Source organism: Pseudophryne corroboree, chromosome 4 (genome assembly GCF_028390025.1).
Source record: "Pseudophryne corroboree isolate aPseCor3 chromosome 4, aPseCor3.hap2, whole genome shotgun sequence".
NCBI classification, from domain to species: Eukaryota; Metazoa; Chordata; class Amphibia; order Anura; family Myobatrachidae; genus Pseudophryne; species Pseudophryne corroboree.
In genome coordinates, this window is record NC_086447.1 from 50,343,514 (window position 1) to 50,363,824 (window position 20,311).

Here is a 20,311-nt window from a genome sequence, read left to right on the forward strand (position 1 = left end):
AAATGAATATGGGCCTGATACAGAGGGGGTCGCTACTGCGTCAAATCTTGCGTCTGCTGCCGGAGTCTTGGGTGTGATAAAATGCCAGTGACATAACACACCCGAAGGACTTTATTTGCATTCACTTAAGGCCACCTACCAGTCACCGCCTAAACTACATGAGCGCTGTAATTGTATGCAGTCTGCCTGTAACTCAGATCAGGCCCAAGTACAGAATATAAACCATTATTACATGAAAGCGCGTGATAGTAATGGTTGCTGTAGGGCCTAATTAAGTCAATAATTATGTATTTCCTGCTGTAATAATATTTACCAAGTCATAGCTACAGTAAAGCGATTCGGTCTGTGTCTGTAAATGCTTTGGCAGTACAGTATGTGGATGTGCTTTTACAGCCCGGTAATACACTGCAAAGAAGAGCATCTTTAATTGCATAAAAAACACTTTATTAGTCATAATTTGCAGTTTCTGGCAAAACATTCAAGGTAATTATTATGTGGAATCTGTAAAAACATTCATTATAGATAGCAATTTCCTGTTAAGGCTTTGCTAATAGGAACCACTTTCTGCATTAGTCGCACGACCACCAGACAATTAGCGCGCTGGTGTCAGGCAGGGATCCAGTCTCGGCCACCCTCGGCGGATGCTCCTCTGTGTGCAGCAAGTACAAAGACGCGGGCAGGAGGGAGCTGCGACGCTCAGAGCTTGGAAGGGACAGCGGACGTGTGAATCTCTCCCAACCACTTGAGGAGGATCTCATTCAGGGCAGCCGGCCTGGAAAGCATCAAACATCATGTTAATAACAGGCATTAATAATCCTTATTTTCAGTCATCTCCAGGTCTCTTCATTCACCACCGTCCCTGTGTAACATCACAGAAAAGGTTCAGATTTTACCTCCTGATGGAAGGATGAATGAAATTGCTGTGAGATTGAGATTTGGGCTGGTACTGTACAAGCCATTGCTCAGAGAAGCCAAACTCCAGGCACAGCCTTTACCATTTGTACATTGTGGAGCCGGGAGGATGAGTCACTGTGCTGCGTGGGGTGGGTATAGGTACTGGCAGATTGTGGTGCCAGAACATGGACATTTTTGCCATAAAATGTGGAACGAGGCGATTATCTTGTGCAGAACTTCTAAAAACATTCTCCCATCTCAGCTGTAAAGGATTGTGTTGTGTGAAGTTGTCTATATTACACACAGGGGCAGATGTATTAAGCCTGGAGAAATGATAACGCACCAGCCAATCAGCTCCTAACTGTTAATTTACATATTGGAGCTGATTGGCGGGTGCGTTATCACCTTACACTTATCACTGCTCTATCACTTCTCCAGGCTTAATAAATCTGCCCCACAGTCCTCAGACTCACTAATCTATACTGCTACAGATTATGGGGGCAATTCAATTAGCCATGGTCATTTACCGCAGGCTAGCTGAAGGATCAGGGCTACTCAATTAGGCCCAAAGGCAGCTCGTAGAGGCTGCAGTTAACAGTCCCCGAGAAATTGCGTTTTCAGGTGTCGCGGTTATGTTAACCCATAGAGCCAGGAACTTCTGTGGCAAGTGGCGTCAAGGGGATGGGGGGTACTCTTTTCCCGGACCTGGGACTGTTGGAGGGGCCCACACGGGTCCCGCTCTCCCCCCTCCCCCTTGCAGAGAGCCGTGCAGGGAGAGATAGAACTGACCAGCACACAATGCTTGGGGAGAGAAGCAGTGGCAGTCAATCCTCTCCCTGCATGGCGGAAGCATACAATCACTCCAGCACCCTACAGTCAGCCGGATTGAACACCGGTGCCCTTCCCGGGCTGACTATGGGGCTGAATCAGAAGTAAAAGGTTTTTCGATGTGTCCGTAGTTTTGCAGAAGGCAGGTGATGTGCTGCCCTGTGGTCGCAGTGCTCTGAACGTTGCAGCCTGATTTGTAGGCTGTGGCTGTTGGGGGAGGGGATGGAGTGCGTTTCAGAAAAGAGGGGAGTGACGGCCCCGTTTTCTGGGCGAGCCAAGGCCGGTGTCTGTGTCTTCCAATGCAGATTTACTGGCCTCAGCACTGTAGCACCTATCCTGAATAATCTTTCGGTTAGTCCAATGCCTGCCAGACAGTGATCCAACGCTGCAACAGAACGGAGAAGCCGTCCAGGAGACTGCACTGATTAATCTGATATGCAGCGCTTATATATCTGTGTGTGACGAGTCAGTATATGAAGCACAACGGAACTTGGCGTGGAAAGAAGCCGCAGCTGCTACATTGTAGCACTTCGTATGCAGATTCAGAGTCTCAGCACACAGATATACAAGTGTCACATAGCAAATGAATCAGTGAAGACTCCTGGTGCATCCTTGTTGCATCGAATTGCGACTAAGATGCATTTTTTTAGGTAAAAGATGCAAAAAAATGCGCCCACCGCTAGCAGAGTCACACAGGACCTGGCGTGCCGAGAGGGGCTGTTTGCTGCGACCACAGTAATGATGTATGAGGACGCATCTGTATATTTTTAGATAAGGAAATGATGCGTGTAACAAGACTGTAAGGGAATAAAGCTCATTCATTCAAACCACTTCCTAACAAGTTATTATGTAACCGCTCTGTATTACCGCCGCTAGTGATCTGCAGAGCATCGCCCCATTCAGCTAACAGATACGTGTCTGTGTATTATCCTGATTGGTTGTTTAGATTTTGATCTTTAAATCCTGGCAATCTGCAGTTCTTAGCAAGTATGCTTCCGACAAAAAGGACCCCCCTCCAGTTCCCTTCCAATATCTTATTAATCTGACATAACCGGCTGAATATACTCCAGCTGAGAGTGCTGCTTCTGTAAGGGGTTCCCTGTGGTGCAACAGTGATCTGTGAACTATCTGTGGAGTACGATGTGTAATGAATTGTCCATTAATGCAGCTCAGGATGACAGGATACATTCCCTGTAGTACAGCTGCAGCACAGTGGATATTATCTAGACATGGCCAATAATATTTATTATTTTACCATATTAATAGATAAGATAGGAGACGTCCGTGAGATATCCCAAACAGGGCACAGGTGCTGGGTATAAAATGCCAGCGGGCAGGATGGCAGCAGTCAGAATACCAGCCGTGGCATCCCAACGATTAGAATCCCAACAGCCTAACCCTCCCCGCAGCCTAAACCTACCCCTCCCTCCCCGTAGACTAACCCTCCCTGGAGGGTGCCTAAACCTAACTCCCTTCCCCATAGCCGAAACCTAACCCCCCCCCCCTTCCCCACCACCCCCTGCGGCCTACCTGTCCGGCGCTGCAGTGTCCGCTCGTTCGGGATCCTGACTGTCAGGATTCCGGCACCAGCATTCCAAATAGTGTCGGGATTGCGGTGTCGGTATTCTGACTGCCAGGATCCTGACCGGATCCCGGGCGCAGAGTGGTAGAAACTGAAAGAAGAGCTGCAACAGGTCATAGAAAGGAGCTGAGACGAAGGGCCTGAACGTGAGTCAGATGCAGCGGCGATGTCTGATGCAGTGGAGCGATTCCACTCTTGTGTGCATGCATCCAGCTAGTGGAGTTGCGGTTGAGGTGCACGGTCTCAGAAATGTATTGGGAGTCCCTGGGCAGTAACAGGGAGGTGGCTTAGCGCACGCACGGTGATGTAAAAAGAGTTTAGGTACAGCTCTAGAAATAATCATCTCAGGGGGAATGGGAGCACAAGGAGAGAGGGATCAGTAAATGGGGAATAGTAAGAATAGTGAAAGTGGAAGCTGCGGTTCCTGAGCTAATCCGTAGTTAATTCAATTCAACCAGTTTATTGTCATTACATCATTAAAGAAACGCATGAGTGAAATTACAATGCAATACACTGATGTCAAAGTCGAAAAATATTGTAATGCATGCCTAACGTACTAACCCCAGGCTCATGCCCGCTGCGCGTGCACTCAGTCTGCCGTGCGTGCGCATATCCGCAATCTGCGTAACGGAGCTTTTCACGGCCATGCGCCTTAGCGCGTGGTATGCGCATTTACGGTAGAGTTTGTGAGCACATAGAGGGTTATTAGAACATTACATATTTAACCCAAATAGTGTACATTGTAGATATAGTTCCCCTAGACCATGTCAGCGAGTATTAATAGTTTAAACAGTTCCTGGACGGAGAGATTCGCCTTTGCATGATAGGAAGGGTCAGATAAAGGTTTGAAGGTGATGTCTAGTATCCAGCTGTAGAGTATTTTGAGGGTAACATTCCGGTGTTAGTTAGAGAAAGATCGCTTGTTCCTGCGTATAGTTATGTACAAAAGTAGATTATGAACATTAACAGTATTTACTGTATTTTATGTATGCGGCGGGAATCCAGAGGATACCACCCACAAGAGCAGTTGGGGAAAGACATCGCCCACCTTTTCAAATCCACCTATGACCTTTTCTGTAATGTAGAGACATATCCCTGTGTCCAATGGACAATGAGATTACAGTGACCATTGTATTGTGTATGTATGTTGTGTATAAAAAGACCATTGTTGCCTGGCCGGTCAGAAGACTCTGAACGCTATCTGTATGACCAGCGGAGGACCGGCTCGGGTTGCGCTTGCGAACATTCTCACGTATGTACATTCTCTGTAGCCATTATTCTGTTTAGATTTACTTGTTAGCCTGTAGTGTATGATTTGTATTGTTTTTACCTTTTGGAATTAATCCACTGAGGCCTTAGAACCCTGTGGTTGCAACTACAAATCAGTGTTGTGTTTTCACTTTCCTGCATGGGCTTTAAAGTAGATTAATCTGTATAAGGTGTATAAGCATTGATAAGGTGTACGCACTGCGGGTACTTTATACCGTCAGCGCGACTTAAGGTTTAAGTTATAGCATCGTTACAGTACTTTGCTGTTAAGGGTTTAAAGTGTAATCACATCATATCATTAACAAGGTTTAAAGGTTATCAATAGTGTGTGCGCTCGCTGTGTGTACTCCGTACACTCAGCACGGCGTGTGTACGCCAAGTGCGTACCACGTGCAGGACTCTGTACGCAAATAGCTACAAAGTGCGTAGCACGTGCATTTAGTCTAGCGGCTCCACGGTAAAAGTGTATTTAGAGGTATAGCTTTGCGGTCTAAGATAATATCGACATTATCACTGACAACTCCAATAATTTTTAAAATGCAACACTGGGGGTCATTCCGACCTGATCGCACGCTGCCGTTTTTCGCAACGGTGCGATCAGGTCTGTAGTGCGCATGAGTAACAATGTGCAGGCGCGTCACTCCCTGGTGACGGCAGTCGCCAGGGCTCGATAGAACGAAGAAAGCGATCGCACCCGCGAACGCAAGAAGATTGATAGGAAGGGGCCGGCCGGAGGCGTCAACTGACCGTTTTCAGGGAGTGTCCGTCCGTTTCCAGGGAGGGATCCTGACGTCAGCTCCGTCCTGGATGATCGCAGCAGGTGAGTAAGTCCTGAGCTGTGCAGCTCTCTGCACAAGCGTTTGCACCCCTGCACAGCGATTCCCCCCCCTCCCCCTGTAGGCGGCGACTACCTGATTGCAGGAGTGCTAAAAGTAGCTTGCTAGCGATCAAGTCGGAATGACCCCCAATGTTCAAAATTGAAACTAACAATAACAGAAGGACAGAAGCTGTTCCGCAAACTACTGGTGCGGCATCTGGAACATTTCTTGGACGGGTACAAGGAGAAAACTGAGTAGCATGGATCTATGATATCTCTTAAGCGATTTTTGCATGTGCAAGGTCCGAAACTGCGTTGCTGGGTCGGGTTGTGGCGGCTGCATGATGTCACACGCAGACGCTGCGTAGCGGGTAGCCGTCTACCTTTGCAGCTGGGCTGTACAGGCAGAGGGCTACTCGAAAAATGCGAAAGCATCACCGCCGTGCGATGCTTTTGCATGTCTGCAGAGGAGGGCTGGATACGGCGTGCGGGGCGGACTAGCCCTGTGTTGGGAGTCTTCCCACATGTCAGAGAATTTGCTTGTAGATGTGCGGTTTTTTGCACATCTACGATCAGGTCTGGATTAGCCCCCTATGGTATCATTAACAAGGTGGCATGGATGTGTGACATCCACTACTGTAGGTGACATGGCTCTATGACATCATCAGCTAGCTGGCATGTCACAATCACTTTTGGAATAATGAAAACTTTCTCTTTATTTCTCCTAAAATACAGCTTGTTTGACTCTTAGGTCATGTGACTAAGGCGTCATTGGAACCATTGTTGTTTCCTATTGCTTTGGCACACACACAAACATGCGCTCCTTTACCGGAAGTGCTTAGAAAAATAAGAATTTACTTACCGATAATTCTATTTCTCGTAGTCCGTAGTGGATGCTGGGGACTCCGTAAGGACCATGGGGAATAGCGGCTCCGCAGGAGACTGGGCACATCTAAAGAAAGCTTTAGGACTATCTGGTGTGCACTGGCTCCTCCCCCTATGACCCCCCTCCAAGCCTCAGTTAGGATACTGTGCCCGGACGAGCGTACACAATAAGGAAGGATCTTGAATCCCGGGTAAGACTCATACCAGCCACACCAATCACACCGTACAACTTGTGATCTGAACCCAGTTAACAGCATGATAACAGAGGAGCCTCCAGAAAAGATGGCTCACTACAGCAATAACCCGATTTTTTGGTAACAATAACTATGTACCAGTATTGCAGACAATCCGCACTTGGGATGGGCGCCCAGCATCCACTACGGACTACGAGAAATAGAATTATCGGTAAGTAAATTCTTATTTTCTCTAACGTCCTAAGTGGATGCTGGGGACTCCGTAAGGACCATGGGGATTATACCAAAGCTCCCAAACGGGCGGGAGAGTGCGGATGACTCTGCAGCACCAAATGAGAGAACTCCAGGTCCTCCTCAGCCAGGGTATCAATTTTGTAGAATTTTACAAACGTATTTGCTCCTGACCAAGTAGCTGCTCGGCAAAGTTGTAAAGCCGAGACCCCTCGGGCAGCCGCCCAAGATGAGCCCACCTTCCTTGTGGAGTGGGCATTTACAGATTTTTGGCTGTGGCAGGCCTGCCACCGAATGCGCAAGCTGAATTGTACTACAAATCCAACGAGCAATAGTCTGCTTAGAAGCAGGAGCACCCAGCTTGTTGGGTGCATACAGGATAAACAGCGAGTCAGTTTTCCTGACTCCAGCCGTCCTGGAAACATATATTTTCAGGGCCCTGACAACGTCTAGCAACTTGGAGTCCTCCAAGTCCCTAGTAGCCGCAGGCACCACAATAGGTTGGTTCAGGTGAAACGCTGAAACCACCTTAGGGAGAAACTGAGGACGAGTCCTCAATTCCGCCCTGTCCGAATGGAAAATCAGATAAGGGCTTTTACAGGATAAAGCCGCCAATTCTGACACGCGCCTGGCCCAGGCCAGGGCCAACAGCATGACCACTTTCCATGTGAGATATTTTAACTCCACAGATTTAAGTGGTTCAAACCAATGTGACTTTTGGAACCCAAAAACTACATTGAGATCCCAAAGTGCCACTGAAGGCACAAAAGGAGGCTGTATATGCAGTACCCCTTTTACAAACGTCTGAACTTCAGGGACTGAAGCTAGTTCTTTTTGGAAGAAAATTGACAGGGCCGAAATTTTAACCCTAATGGACCCCAATTTCAGGCCCATAGACACTCCTGTTTGCAGGAAATGTAGGAAACGACCCAGTTGAATTTCCTCCGTCGGGCCTTACTGGCCTCGCACCACGCAACATATTTTCGCCAAATGCGGTGATAATGTTTTGCGGTTACATCCTTCCTGGCTTTGATCAGGATAGGGATGACTTCATCCGGAATGCCTTTTCAGGATCCGGCGTTCAACCGCCAAACGCAGCCGCGGTAAGTCTTGGAACAGACAGGGTCCTTGCTGGAGCAGGTCCCTTCTTAGAGGTAGAGGCCACGGATCCTCCGTGAGCATCTCTTGAAGTTCCGGTTACCAAGTCCTTCTTGGCCAATCCGGAGCCACGAATATAGTGCTTACTCCTCTCCATCTTATCAATCTCAGTACCTTGGGTATGAGAGGCAGAGGAGGGAACACATACACTGACTGGTACACCCACGGTGTTACCAGAACGTCTACAGCTATTGCCTGAGGGTCCCTTGACCTGGCGCAATACCTGTCGAGTTTTTCCCAACGGTTTATAATCATGTGGAAGACTTCTGGGTGAAGTCCCCACTCTCCCGGGTGGAGGTCGTGCTGAGGAAGTCTGCTTCCCAGTTGTCCACTCCCGGAATGAATACTGCTGACAGTGCTATCACATGATTTTCCGCCCAGCGAAGAATCCTTGCAGCTTCTGCCATTGCCCTCCTGCTTCTTGTGCCACCCCGTCTGTTTACGTGGGTGACTGCCGTGATGTTGTCCGACTGGATCAACACCGGCTGACCTTGAAGCAGAGGTCTTGCTAAGCTTAGAGCATTGTAAATGGCCCTTAGCTTCAGGATATTTATGTGAAGTGATGTCTCCAGACTTGACCATAAGCCCTGGATATTCCTTCCCTGTGTGACTGCTCCCCAGCCTCGCAGGCCGGCATCCGTGGTCACCAGGACCCAGTCCTGAATGCCGAATCTGCGGCCCTCTAGAAGATGAGCACTCTGCAAGCACCACAGGAGGGACACCCTTGTCCTTGGTGACAGGGTTATCCGCTGATGCATCTGAAGATGCGACCCGGACCATTTGTCCAGCAGGTCCCACTGGAAAGTTCTTGCGTGGAATCTGCCGAATGGGATTGCTTCGTAGGAAGCCACCATTTTACCCAGAACCCTTGTGCATTGATGCACTGAGACTTGGCTCGGTTTTAGGAGGTCCCTGACTAGCTCTGATAACTCCCTGGCTTTCTCCTCCGGGAGAAAAGCCTTTTTCTGGACTGTGTCCAGGATCATCCCTAGGAACAGAAGACAAGTCGTCGGAACCAGCTGCGATTTTGGAATATTGAGAATCCAATCGTGCTGCCGCAACACTACCTGAAATAGTGCTACACCGACCTCCAACTGTTCCCTGGATCTTACCCTTATCAGGGAATCGTCCAAGTAAAGGATAACTAAAATTCCCTTCCTTCGAAGGAATATCATCATTTCGGCCATTACCTTGGTAAAGACCCGGGGTGCCGTGGACCATCCATACGGCAGCGTCTGAACTGATAGTGACAGTTCTGTACCATAAACCTGAGGTACCCTTGATGAGAAGGGTAAATTTTGACATGAAGGTAAGCATCCTTGATGTCCCGAGACATCATGTAGTCCCCTTCTTCCAGGTTCGCAATCACTGCTCTGAGTGACTCAATCTTGAATTTGAACCTCTGTATGTAAGTGTTCAAAGATTTTAGATTTAGAATCGGTCTCACCGAGCCGTCCGGCTTCGGTACCACAACAGTGTGGAATAATACCCCGTTCCCTGTTGCAGGAGGGGTACCTTGTTATCACCTGCTGGGAATACAGCTTGTGAATGGCTTCCAAAACAGTCTCCCTGTCAGAAGGAGACATCGGTAAAGCCGACTTTAGGAAACGGCGAGGGGGAGACGTCTCGAATTCTAATTTGTACCCCTGAGATATCACCTGAAGGATCCAGGGGTCTACTTGCGAGTGAGCCCACTGCGCGCTGAAATTCATTGAGACGGGCCCCCCACCGTGCCTGATTCTGCTTGTAAAGCCCCAGCGTCATACTGAGGGCTTGGCAGAGGCGGGAGAGGGTTTCTGTTCCTGGGAACTGGCTGATTTCTGCAGCCTTTTTCCTCTCCCTCTGTCACAGGGCAGAAATGAGGAATCTTTTGCCCGCTTGTCCACGAAAAGACTGCGCCTGATAATACGGCGTCTTCTCATGTTGAGAGGCGACCTGGGGTACAAACGTGGATTTCCCAGCTGTTGCCGTGGCCACCAGGTCTGAAAGACCGACCCCAAATAACTCCTCCCTTTAATAAGGCAATATTTCCAAATGCCGTTTGGAATACGCATCACCTGACCACTGACGTGTCCATAACCCTCTACTGGTAGAAATGGACAACGCACTTAGACTTGATGCCAGTCGGCAAATATTCCGCTGTGCATCACGCATATATAGAAATGCATCTTTTAAATGCTCTATAGGCAAAAATATACTGTCCCTATCTAGGGTATCAATATTTTCAGTCAGGGAATCCGACCACGCCAACCCAGCACTGCACATCCAGGCTGAGGCGATTGCTGGTCGCAGTAGAACACCAGTATGTGTGTAAATACATTTTAGGATACCCTCCTGCTTTCTATCAGCAGGATCCTTAAGGGCGGCCATCTCAGGAGAGGGTAGAGCCCTTACAAGCGTGTGAGCGCTTTATCCACCCTAGGGGGTGTTTCCCAACGCACCCTAACCTCTGGCGGGAAAGGATATAATGCCAATAACATTTTAGAAATTATCAGTTGTTATCGGGGGAAAACCACGCATCATCACACACCTCATTTAATTTCTCAGATTCAGGAAAACTACAGGTAGTTTTTCCTCACCGAACATAATACCCCTTTTTGGTGGTACTCGTATTATCAGAAATGTGTAAAAACATTTTTCATTGCCTCAATCATGTAACGTGTGGCCCTACTGGAAGTCACATTTGTCTCTTCACCGTCGACACTGGAGTCAGTATCCGTGTCGGCGTCTATATCTGCCATCTGAGGTAACGGGCGCTTTAGAGCCCCTGACGGCCTATGAGACGTCTGGACAGGCACAAGCTGAGTAGCCGGCTGTCTCATGTCAACCACTGTCTTTTATACAGAGCTGACACTGTCACGTAATTTCTTCCAACAGTTCATCCACTCAGGTGTCGACCCCCTAGGGGGTGACATCACTATTACAGGCAATCTGCTCCGTCTCCACATCATTTTTTCTCCTCATACATGTCGACACAAATGTACCGACATACAGCACACACACAGGGAATGCTCTGATAGAGGACAGGACCCCACTAGCCCTTTGGGGAGACAGAGGGAGAGTTTGCCAGCACACACCAGAGCGCTATATATATACAGGGATAACCTTATATAAGTGTTTTTCCCCTTATAGCTGCTGTATCTTTAATACTGCGCGTAATTAGTGCCCCCCCTCTCTTTTTTAACCCTTTCTGTAGTGTAGTGACTGCAGGGGAGAGACAGGGAGCTTCCCTCCAACGGAGCTGTGAGGGAAAATGGCGCCAGTGTGCTGAGGAGATAGGCTCCGCCCCCTTATCGGCGGCCTTATCTCCCGTTTTTTTATGTATTCTGGCAGGGGTTAAATGCATCCATATAGCCCAGGAACTATATGTGATGCATTTTTTGCCATCCAAGGTGTTTATTATTGCGTCTCAGGGCCCCCCCCCCAGCGCCCTGCCCCCTCAGTGACCGGAGTGTGAAGTGTGCTGAGAGCAATGGCGCACAGCTGCAGTGCTGTGCGCTACCTTGTTGAAGACAGGACGTCTTCTGCCGCCGATTTTCCGGACCTCTTCAGTCTTCTGGCTCTGTAAGGGGGCCGGCGGCGCGGCTCTGGGACCCATCCAGGCTGGGCCTGTGATCGTCCCTCTGGAGCTAATGTCCAGTAGCCTAAGAAGCCCAATCCACTCTGCACGCAGGTGAGTTCGCTTCTTCTCCCCTTAGTCCCTCGATGCAGTGAGCCTGTTGCCAGCAGGTCTCACTGAAAATAAAAAACCTAATCTAAAACTTTCACTAAGAAGCTCAGGAGAGCCCCTAGTGTGCACCCTTCTCGTTCGGGCACAGAGATCTAACTGAGGCTTGGAGGAGGGTCATGGGGGGAGGAGCCAGTGCACACCAGATAGTCCTAAAGCTTTCTTTAGATGTGCCCAGTCTCCTGCGGAGCCGCTATTCCCCATGGTCCTTACGGAGTCCCCAGCATCCACTTAGGACGTTAGAAAAATAATGGTGAGCATAGTACCGCTCATCCAGGTGTCAGGTTCCACTGTGGCTTCTCAACTTGTCCATTCCACGTCCAGCGCAACGCACAGACTCTGGAAAGTACTGGGTGTTCCTGTGCCGTGACTGGGTGGTGGCTAACCAGACACACAATTCCGCCCGAGGGGCATGTTGTGGGAGTGTCACGGGATTGCCGCAGGAGTGGTTTGTGAACTCAGACGCCTAATTGCGTACACTGGATGTCATGCACCGACGGAAATGCTGCACCTATCACGGGGCTGGCGCATGTTCCGGTGAAGCTTCCGATGGTTGCAACTGCAGCAAAAGACACCAGAGTAGTCACAGAATCAGGAAGTGGCCAGCACAGCCACACGGAGGGTAGAAAGGCCCCTTCCGATGAATGCGCAATACCGCTAACAAGTAAATCGATACACAATCACACACAGAACTGAGCTAGCTCCCGCAATCAATACGGAATAAAAGCTGCCTGCAGAACCCCAGGGGACATGACCACTATTTATAAAGCCGCAACGTGTAATTTGCGGTTCTGATTACTTTTTTCCTTCTGTGTGTTTACAGCCTCGTGTTACATTTGGTAAAAACGGATGTTGCGCTAAAGATTTCAGACGAGCAGCATTTGTCCAATGGTGTCATTTCATAAATCACACAATGCCTGTATAAAATATACATAACGCATTAAAAAGTCAATAAATGAAATAAAAAAAAAAAGAAGTAAATATATGGATGTGTCCGAGAGGAGGAGGATCTACATCATTGACCGTCGGGACTCATTTAATTATCAGTTATTCAGTTATTATTTTCTAGTAAACCAAAAATGAGCCACGTCTCGCAGCAGGGCAATGACAGGTTAATAAATATAAAGTACAGTCAACTAAATATTAAAACCAGAAACATTCTCAATTAAGTATAAATACACAGGTAGGGGGGAGTCCATGAGATAAGGGGCTCTATGGGGAGTCTGACCAATGTTTTAAAACGATTGGTTGTGCCTTATAAATTATTGTTACTTTAAAAAATGGTGTCTGGGGAGGGGAAAGAGAATAAACATTTCCATTGCGCCGATCAGCTATACAGTTCATCCAGAAAGTATTCACAGCGCTTCACTTTTTCCACATTTTGTTATGTTACAGCTTTATTCCAAAATGGAATACATTTTTTTCCCTCAAAATTACACACACAACACCCCATAATGACAACGTGAAAAGAAATTTTTGAGATTTTTGCAAATTTATTAAAAATAAAAAACTAAGAAATCACATGTACATAAGTATTCACAGCCTTTGCTCAATACTTTGTTGATGCACCTTTGGCAGCAATTCCAGCCACAAGTCTTTTTGAATATGATGCCACAAGCTTGGCACACCTATCTTTGCGCAGTTTCGCCCATTCCTTTTTGCAGCACCTCTCAAGCTTCATCAGGTTGGATGGGAAGCGTCGGTGCACAGCCATTTTCAGATCTCTCCAGAGATGTTCAATCGGATTCAAGTCTGGGCTCTGGCTGGGCCACTCAAGGACATTCACAGAGTTGTCCTGAAGCCACTCCTTTGATATCTTGGCTGTGTGCTTAGGGTCGTTTTCCTGCTGAAAGATGAACAGTCGCCCCAGTCTGAGGTTGAGCGCTCTGGAGCAGGTTTTCATCCAGGATGTCTCTGTACATTGCTGCATTCATCTTTTCCTCTATCCTGACCAGTCTCCCAGTTCCTGCTGCTGAAAAACCATTCCCACAGCATGATGCTGCCACCACCATGCTTCACTGTAGGGATGGAATTGGCCTGGTGATGAGAGTTGCCTGGTTTCCTCCAAACATGACGCCTGGAATTCACACCAAAGAGTTCAATCTTTATCTCATCAGACCAGAGAATTTTGTTTCAGGTGTATTTTGGCAAACTCCAGGCGGGCTACCATGTGCTTTTTATTAAGGAGTGGCTTCCGCCTGGCCACTCTACCATACAGGCCTGATTGGTGGATTTCTGCAGAGACGGTTGTCCTTCTGGAAGGTTCTCATCTCTCCACAGAGGAATGCTGTAGCTCTGACAGAGTGACCATCGGGTTCTTGGTCACCTCCCTGACTAGAGGGGTCATTCTGAGTTGATCACTCGCTGCCGATTTTTGTAGCACAGCGATCAGGTGAAAAACGTCATTTCTGCGCATGCGTATACCCCGCAATGCGCACACGCGACGCACGGGTACAAAGCTCTTTGTGGTTGTGCTCAGGTTCTAGCGAAGTTTTCAATTGCATTGACGGCCGCAAGAAGATTGACAGGAAGGGGGCGTTGCTGGGTGTCAACTGACTGTTTTCAGGGAGTGTTTGCAAAAACGCAGGCGTGGCTGGGCGTTCGCTGGGCGGGTGTATGACGTCAAATCCGGACACAAATAGGCTGAAGTGATCGCAAGCGCTCAGTAGGTTCAGAGCTTCTCTGAAACTGCACAATCTGTTTTTGCAGAGCTCGGCTGCACAAGCGTTCGCACTTCTAAGCTAAAATACACTCCCCAGTGGGTAGCGGCATAACGTTTGCATGGCTGCTAAAAACTGCTAGCGAGTGATCAACTCGGAATGACCCCCTAGGTCCCTTCTCACCCGATCGCTCAATTTAGACGGCCAGCGAGCTCAAGGAAGAGTCCTGATGGTTCCGAACTTCTTCCATTTACGGATGATGGAGGCCACTGTGCTCATTGGGACCTTCAAAGCAGCAGATATTTTTCTGTATCCTTCCTCAGATTTGTGCCTCGAAACAATCCTGTCTTGGAGGTCTACAGACAATTCCTTTGACTTCATGCTTGGTTTGTGCTCAGGCATGCACTGTCAAGTGTGGGACCTTATAAAGATAGGTGTGTGCCTTTCCACATCAACTGACTTTACCAGAGTGTGGATTCCAATTAAGCTGTAGGAACATCTCAAGGATGATCAATGGATGCACCTAAGCTCAATTCTGAGCTTCATGGCAAAGGCTGTGAATAGTTATGTACATGTGCAGTCCCAAGGAACCAGATGTTTCTTCAGGGTAGAAGATTACACAGTAGAGGCTTTGCCATTATCTCTGTACTAACCCCAATACTGACATACGGCCAGATTCAGTATGGGTTGTTACCCTGACATGCGGGGGGACACCCAACACAGGGCAAGTCTGCCTCCTGCGTACGAAGGTAGTCGGCGGGCATTCATCTTTTTGGTCGCAGCAGCTGTATGTGATGTCATGCAGCCGCCACGGCCCGCCCCACAAATGGGCCAGACACACCTCCGTTGTCCGTACCATACCCCACAAACGGTGCATTGAGGCACACAAAACGCGGCAGCGTTAACACCCCTTCCCCCGCCGGGACTTTGCTTGCCATCGCAAGCTAAATCCTCGCGCATGCGCAGAAGTGTGAAAATTGCATCTCATACTGAATCAGGCCCATAGAGTAACTGTGTGATCTACGTAAGGATCAATCACACAGTTACTAAAGAATAATTCACTCATCCTAACCTATAGGGCATTAATATGGAGCTGGTCTCCCCCCTTTTCTGCTGTAACAGCCTCCATGCTACAGGGAAAGCTTTCCTCTAGATTTTGGAACCTAGGCTGCGTAGGCCGAGGGCCATTCTAAACATGCAATCACCGTCGTGCACTGCGCTTGCACGTTTGCAGGGAGGGGGGCAGGACTCCGCATGTGGGACAGACTTGCCCTGTGCTGGGCATCCCCCGTATGTCAGAGTAAAGAGTTGTAGGTGTACGTTTTTTTGAACTTCTACAACTCGTACTGAATTGGGCCCGGAGTCTGTATATGAAGCACTACGGAGCTTGGCATGGAATAAATTGTAGCACTTCATATACAGACTCAGAGACTCAGTTGCACACAGATGTACCGTACAAGTGTGGCATGTCAGATTAATCAAAACAGTCTCTCTTGGCGTATGCTAGTCGTATAGCACTTCGACTAAGACGCATTTTCGGTAAAAAACACAAAATAGAGCCTCATAGGACCTGCCATACTGAGAGGGGCCGTTTGGCATGACTGCAGCAATGGTGTATGAGGACATATCTGTACAATGTCACTGTATGCCTCACCAAACTACAACCAAAACATAAAACACAGCCCCAAACCGTAGCATGCGTGCGGGTATGAAACAGTCTCCCGGCAGCCGCCAAACGCTGACTAGTCATGCCAGAAAAGGGTTTTCCATCTCTCCAGAGTCTAGAGGCAGCGTGCATTACACCACTTCAGCCCATGAACGGCACAGCGCATGGCGGGCATGCAAGGGGGAAGCTCAGTCATGGAAACCCAATCACGAAGCCGCCGAAGAACAGTTCTTGTGGGTGACGTTGTGGTTGGGCTGTTCTTGCTCCTAGACATTACTGATTCACAATTACAGCACTGTGATCAGGGTAAAATGGTCCAAGTAACGGATCTGCTGTAAGCCCCATTTCTTCCATATTTGCAGTACAAATACAAACACACCTACCTCACCCAGTGGGTGTTTTTCTTAGTACATTGGATACCATAAGAGCACAAGCCAGGACCTGGGGCTAGTCACTGTTCCTGATTAATAAATGTAAGACAGTGTGCGCTTATCACATTTCCGGCAAATGTACCCGCACCCTAGCAATGAGAGAACAGCTAACGTGATGGAAACAACAGTGAGCAAATACAGTAGTTTTAAATCTACATATACTGTGCGTGTGTGTGTGTATATATATATAATAAGAATTTACTTACCGATAATTCTATTTCTCATAGTCCGTAGTGGATGCTGGGGACTCCGAAAGGACCATGGGGAATAGCGGCTCCGCAGGAGACTGGGCACAAAAGTAAAAAGCTTTAGGACTACCTGGTGTGCACTGGCTCCTCCCCCTATGACCCTCCTCCAAGCCTCAGTTAAGATACTGTGCCCGGACGAGCGTACACAATAAGGAAGGATCTTGAATCCCGGGTAAGACTCATACCAGCCACACCAATCACACCGTACAACTTGTGATCTGAACCCAGTTAACAGTATGATAACAGAAGGAGCCTCTGAAAAGATGGCTCACAACAACAAAAACCCGATTTTTGTAACAATAACTATGTACAAGTAATGCAGACAATCCGCACTTGGGATGGGCGCCCAGCATCCACTACGGACTATGAGAAATAAAATTATCGGTAAGTAAATTCTTATTTTCTCTAACGTCCTAGTGGATGCTGGGGACTCCGAAAGGACCATGGGGATTATACCAAAGCTCCCAAACGGGCGGGAGAGTGCGGATGACTCTGCAGCACCGAATGAGAGAACTCCAGGTCCTCCTCAGCCAGGGTATCAAATTTGTAGAATTTAGCAAACGTGTTTGCCCCTGACCAAGTAGCTGCTCGGCAAAGTTGTAAAGCCGAGACCCCTCGGGCAGCCGCCCAAGATGAGCCCACTTTCCTTGTGGAATGGGCTTTTACAGATTTTGGCTGTGGCAGGCCTGCCACAGAATGTGCAAGCTGAATTGTACTACAAATCCAACGAGCAATCGTCTGCTTAGAAGCAGGAGCACCCAGCTTGTTGGGTGCATACAGGATAAACAGCGAGTCAGATTTTCTGACTCCAGCCGTCCTGGAAACATATTTTCAGGGCCCTGACTACGTCCAGCAACTTGGAATCCTTCAAGTCCCTAGTAGCCGCAGGCACCACAATAGGTTAGCTGTGATGTGGACCTTGAGACAACACGCCAGGGTCTGATCGGATAATATCTCCTGATCTCATCCGAATTGCCAGTTTGTGAAATCTAAATAGAAGTTTCTGGAAATACATGGATGTACTATTGATGTACTTCAGCCAACACCCATAATTTGATGGCTTGTTAAGTTTCCACAGGAATACACTCTCAGTGAATTCATGCTCTGTTTGTATTCCCTTTGGTGAACCCATTCTTTGATTTGCACCCCTGATGAAGTCCTAAGAGACGAAACGCGTTGGGTTTCAACGATTGTGCGTTTTCCAGAAAAACAGTGAACTGATCATTCATACTTTCTCATGCTGAGGAATAAGTATTTCATCTAATGATTGAAAACATCATGTATAACAGACAATCAGAAATGAATGTATTGCTCATATGACATATGTGATCTTGTGATTCATGTTATAAAAGTATACATGTTTTTTAATAAATGATTTTATAATTATATAAGTATATCTGTGGTGGTAAAGCTCCCCAAGAGAACTTTTGTTTTTGTCCATTCTATGTGCAGTACTCCTTCTGACAGGGGGTACCTCTCAGTGGTTTGAGCTATTAGACTATAGCGCAATTAAGGGGTCTTAAGTTTTTCTGTTTTACCACAATAGGTTGGTTTAAGTGAAATGCTGAAACCACCTTAGGTAGAAATTGAGGACGAGTCCTCAATTCTGCCCTGTCCGTATGAAAAATTAGGTACGGGATTTTATAGGATAAAGCCGCCAATTCTGATACACGCCTGGCTGAAGCCAGGGCTAACAGCATCACCACTTTCCATGTGAGATATTTCAAGTCCACAGTGGTGAGTGGTTCAAACCAATGTGATTTTAGGAATCCCAAAACTACATTGAGATCCCAAGGTGCCACTGGAGGCACAAAAGGAGGCTGTATATGCAGTACTCCCTTGACAAACGTCTGAACTTCAGGAACAGAAGCTAGTTCTTTTTGGAAGAATATCGACAGGGCCGAAATTTGAACCTTAATGGACCCTAATTTGAGGCCCATAGACAGTCCTGTTTGCAGGAAATGCAGGAATCGACCCAGTTGAAATTCCTCTGTAGGGGCCTTCCTGGCCTCGCACCACGCAACATATTTACGCCAAATACGGTGATAATGTTGTACGGTTACATCCTTCCTGGCTTTGATCAGGGTAGGGATGACTTCATCCGGAATGCCTTTTTCCTTCAGGATCCGGCGTTCAACCGCCATGCCGTCAAACGCAGCCGCGGTAAGTCTTGGAACAGACATGGTCCCTGCTGGAGCAGGTCCTTTCTTAGAGGTAGAGGCCACGGGTCTTCCGTGAGCATCTCTTGAATTTCCGGGTACCAAGTCCTTCTTGGCCAATCCGGAGCCACGAGTATAGTCTTTACTCCTCTCCTTCTTATGATTCTCAGTACTTTTGGTATGAGAGGAAGAGGAGGGAACACATACACTGACTGGTACACCCACGGTGTTACCAGAGCGTCCACAGCTATTGCCTGAGGGTCCCTTGACCTGGAGCAATATCTGTCCAGTTTTTTGTTGAGGCGAGACGCCATCATGTCCACCTTTGGTTTTTCCCAACGGTTTACAATCATGTGGAAGACTTCTGGGTGAAGTCCCCACTCCCCCGGGTGGAGATCGTGTCTGCTGAGGAAGTCTGCTTCCCAGTTGTCCACTCCCGGAATGAACACTGCTGACAGTGCTATCACATGATTTTCCGCCCAGCGAAGAATCCTTGCCACTTCCGTCATTGCCCTCCTGCTTCTTGTGCCGCCCTGTCTGTTTACGTGGGCGACTGCCGTGATGTTGTCCGACTGGATCAATACTGGCTGACCCTGAAGCAGAGGCCTTGCCTGACTTAGGGCATTGTAAATGGCCCTTAGTTCCAGGATATTTATGTGAAGTGACGTTTCCATGCTTGACCACAAGCCCTGGAAATTTTTTCCCTGTGTGACTGCTCCCCAGCCTCTCAGGCTGGCATCCGTGGTCACCAGGACCCAATCCTGAATGCCGAATCTGCGGCCCTCTAGGAGATGAGCACTCTGTAACCACCACAGGAGAGACACCCTTGTCCTTGGAGACAGGGTTATCCGCTGATGCATTTGAAGATGCGATCCGGACCATTTGTCTAGCAGATCCAACTGAAAAGTTCTTGCGTGGAATCTGCCGAATGGAATCGCTTCGTAAGAAGCCACCATCTTTCCCAGGACCCTTGTGCACTGATGCACTGACACCTGGCCTGGTCTTAGGAGCTTCCTGACTAGGTCGGATAACTCCTTGGCTTTCTCTTCCGGGAGAAACACCTTTTTCTGTACTGTGTCCAGAATCATCCCTAGGAACAGCAGACGTGTCGTTGGAATCAGCTGCGATTTTGGAATATTTAGAATCCATCCGTGCTGTCGTAGTACTATTTGAGATAGTGCTACTCCGACCTCTAACTGTTCTCTGGACCTTGCCCTTATCAGGAGATCGTCCAAGTAAGGGATAATTAAGACGCCTTTTCTTCGAAGAAGAACCATCATTTCGGCCATTACCTTGGTAAAGACCCGGGGTGCCGTGGACAATCCAAACGGCAGCGTCTGAAACTGATAGTGACAGTTCTGTACCACAAACCTGAGGTACCCTTGGTGAGAAGGGCAAATTGGGACATGGAGGTAAGCATCCTTGATGTCCAGAGACACCATGTAGTCCCCTTCTTCCAGGTTCGCTATCACTGCTCTGAGTGACTCCATCTTGAACTTGAACCTTTTTATGTAAGTGTTCAAGGCTTTCAGATTTAAAATGGGTCTCACCGAGCCGTCCGG

General features: G+C 48.1%; 1 protein-coding gene and 1 long non-coding RNA gene across 2 annotated transcripts in view; one reads left to right on the forward strand and one right to left on the reverse strand.

Annotated features, from left to right (window-relative positions):
- LOC134908845 (uncharacterized) overlaps positions 1-12,568 on the forward strand; it is a 51,948-nt gene extending 39,380 nt beyond the window's left edge. The window contains exon 3 of the long non-coding RNA XR_010175809.1: positions 12,409-12,568. This is a non-coding gene — a long non-coding RNA (uncharacterized LOC134908845). The remainder of the gene's footprint in view (positions 1-12,408) is intronic.
- Positions 423-20,311, reverse strand: part of EPHX2 (epoxide hydrolase 2) — a 194,779-nt gene continuing 174,890 nt past the window's right edge. Inside the window, exon 19 of the mRNA XM_063915025.1 lies at positions 423-772. Within this exon, the coding sequence (XP_063771095.1) occupies positions 697-772 (76 nt within the window). The 3' untranslated portion in view covers positions 423-696. The remainder of the gene's footprint in view (positions 773-20,311) is intronic.